Source organism: Propithecus coquereli, unplaced genomic scaffold, assembly GCF_000956105.1.
Source record: "Propithecus coquereli isolate 6110/MARCELLA unplaced genomic scaffold, Pcoq_1.0 Scaffold308, whole genome shotgun sequence".
NCBI classification, from domain to species: Eukaryota; Metazoa; Chordata; class Mammalia; order Primates; family Indriidae; genus Propithecus; species Propithecus coquereli.
In genome coordinates this window covers 946,877-949,842 of record NW_012148708.1, presented here as the reverse complement: position 1 = coordinate 949,842, position 2,966 = coordinate 946,877, and the positions used below count along the sequence as shown (strand labels likewise).

General features: G+C 45.0%; 1 protein-coding gene across 1 annotated transcript in view; it reads left to right on the top strand.

Moving 5' to 3' along the window:
* Positions 1-2,623: 2,623 nt before the first annotated feature.
* Positions 2,624-2,966, top strand: part of SEH1L (SEH1-like (S. cerevisiae)) — a 50,250-nt gene continuing 49,907 nt past the window's right edge. The window contains exon 1 of the mRNA XM_012649964.1: positions 2,624-2,859. Within this exon, the coding sequence (XP_012505418.1) occupies positions 2,749-2,859 (111 nt within the window). The 5' untranslated portion in view covers positions 2,624-2,748. The remainder of the gene's footprint in view (positions 2,860-2,966) is intronic.

The window sequence follows — 2,966 nt, the reverse complement described above, 5'->3', positions numbered from 1 at the left end:
AGTCTCAAAAAAAAAAAAAAAAACCAACAAAGAAAGCACATAAACACATAAAGATGAGGAAACAAGCCAGACTGGGAGAAAAATATATATCTGATATATATATCTGACAAAATATATATCTGATGTATTGCAATATATCTGATAAAGAATTGTTATGCAAAATACATGAAGAACTCTTAAAATTCAACGAGAAAACAACCCAAGTAAAAAATGGGCAAAAGATCTGAACACACACCTCACCAAAGAAGATATACAGATGGCAAATAATCATATGAAAAGATGCTCAACATCATGTTATCAGGGCAGTGTAAATTATTATAAAACCATAACAAGAACACCACACACCTATTAAAATGGCCAAAATCCAGAACACAGACAACACAAAATGCTGTCCAGGATGTGCAGCAACAGGAACTCTCATTCATTGCTAGTGGCAATGCAAAACATACAACCACTTTGGGAGACAGTTTGTCAGTTTCTTACAAAACTAAACATACTCTTACCATACATCAGGCAATCATGCTCCTTGGTATTTACCCACAGGAATTGAAAACTTCTGTCCACACAAAAACCTGCACATAGATGTTTATAGCAGCGTTATTCATAATTGCCAAAACTTGGAAGCAACCAAGATGATCCTCTAGTAGGTGAATGAATAAACATTGTTACATCCTGACAATGGAGTATTATTCAGCACTAAAAAGAAATGAGCTATCAAGCCATGAAAAGACACGGAGGAACTGCAAATGCATATTACTTTTTTCACAGAAGCCAGTTCGAAAAGGCTACATAGTCTATGATTTCAACTATGTGACATTCTGGAAAAGGCAAAACTGTGGAGACAGTGGAAGATCAGTGGTTGTCAGGTATTGGGGAGAGAAACGGATGAACAGGAGCACAGAGGATTTTTAGGACAGCAAAACTAAATAAATGGGCAGTATGCTACTATTAACATAATGGCAGATACACGTCATTATGTATTTGTCAAAACCCATAGGATGTATAACATCAAGAGTGTACACAAATGTAAACTCTGAACTTTGGGTGATAATGACACATCAATGTAGGTTCATCGATCATAACAAATGCACCACTCTGGAATGGGATGCTGATGGTGGAAGAAGGCAGTGCATGTGTGGAGGTAGGGGGTGTATATGGGAACTCTGTATTTTCTGCTCAATTTTGCTGTGAACCCGAAAGTGCTCTAAAAACTTAAGTCTATTAATAAAAAAATCCATCGTGTTTCACCTATTTAACATTCCACCCCCACTAATAATCTCTGGCAACCACTGATCTGTTTACCATGTATTTATAAAATTAAATAATTCTAAAAGAAAAAATATTTTTAAAAAGTTTTGGTGTTCCTATAGATTGGATTTTTATTTTCTTTTTAAAAAATTTCAATAGATTTAGGGTGTACAAGTGTTTGTTACATGGATGTAATGTATAGTGGTGAAGCTGATTGGACTTTTATAGTGAGTACTTTCTTTGAAAATCAGTCTCTGACCTTAAAGAAGTTACAGTTGTTATCAGTTGTCTTATCTGCAACTCCAGAACTTGGGATCGACCTCCTAAAGTAGCCATAAAATCTTATTTTTAGTTAAAAAAGGACAGATCATTCCTCCCCCACTTCGCAGGTTTCTGTACAATCAATCCCACAGGGGACAGTTGGAACTAATTATTGTTAAAACTTTCTAGCCTGCTAATCTTATCATGCCTTACATTCTTGTAATTCCTGGCCATAATCCAAAATGCAAGCCCCTTCTGCAGCCTCGTTTTTAACTTTTTTCTGTATTTTCACTCCACTGACCCAATTTTCACTGTTTCCCATCCTGCCTAGCTTTACTACTAAGCCCTCTAGAATGCCTTTTCCTGACAAACAAAACCCCCTAAATCGTTAACCTCTTTGGAGAAAGTTCCTCCACTCCCCGGTTTTGACGGAATCCTTGATCTAAGGACTCTTATTCACAGGTTTCCCTCTCCAGGGGTTTTTTGCTCACTTCAGTTATTTCTCCATTGAGGACTCTGGCTCCAGGCTAGTAAGTCTTCCAAAGGTGAGTTAAGTTTCTGCAGGAGAACACTCCAATTTCGAATGCCTTATTTCCTTAACCCATCTTGATTTTTAGCACTTCAAAACCTGTTCTACCTGTGAAATGTTCAAACATTTTGGCCATTACTTCAGATCCTTGCCTTCTTTTCGGCCCCCAGAACCCCTCATCTTCTCACTCAACTTCACCCTCCGACCCCCGCCTTCGCTTTCCGGCTACGGAGCCCGGCCTCCTGGAGTGACCTCCTCAGGTGTCTCTGCACCCCGTCCCGCAGTCGCCCCAGCAGAGTTCCGGCCCTGACCAAATCCCCGGTGTGACTTCTCCACTCGCTGCGCACCTCCCACGTGTCTGGGGGAAGACACCCGCAAACGTTGACGGAATTGATTCAGGACCGAGAACTGTGCGTGGCATTTTTAACTCTCATTTTTCTTAACGTCCGCACTTCACCTACTTCTCTCGCTGGCGGCTTCCAGCGCAGCGTTGCTAAGCCCGCCGCCCCGGCTCGCCCAGGAGGCGCATGCGCTGGCCTCGCGGGGCATGACGGGCCGGGCCGGGGGCGGGGCGTGTCGGGCCGGGCCGGGGCGGGGCGGCGCGGGAAGGACGCGCCGTGCGCGCCCGGGCGGCGGGGCCCGGGTAGGCTACGGGCCGTGCCGCCGCCGCCGCCACTGCCCTTTTCGGAGGCGCGGGTTCGGCGGGAGCCATGTTTGTAGCGCGCAGCATCGCGGCAGACCATAAGGATCTCATCCACGATGTCTCCTTCGACTTCCACGGGCGGCGGATGGCGACCTGCTCCAGCGATCAGAGCGTTAAGGTGCGCTCGGCGTCTGCGGGAGGACCGCGTCTGGAAGGGAGACTGGGTGGGCGGCGCGGGGAAAGGGGACTTGTCCTGATCTCAGTGCATGCCGCCGGGCTCGAAGC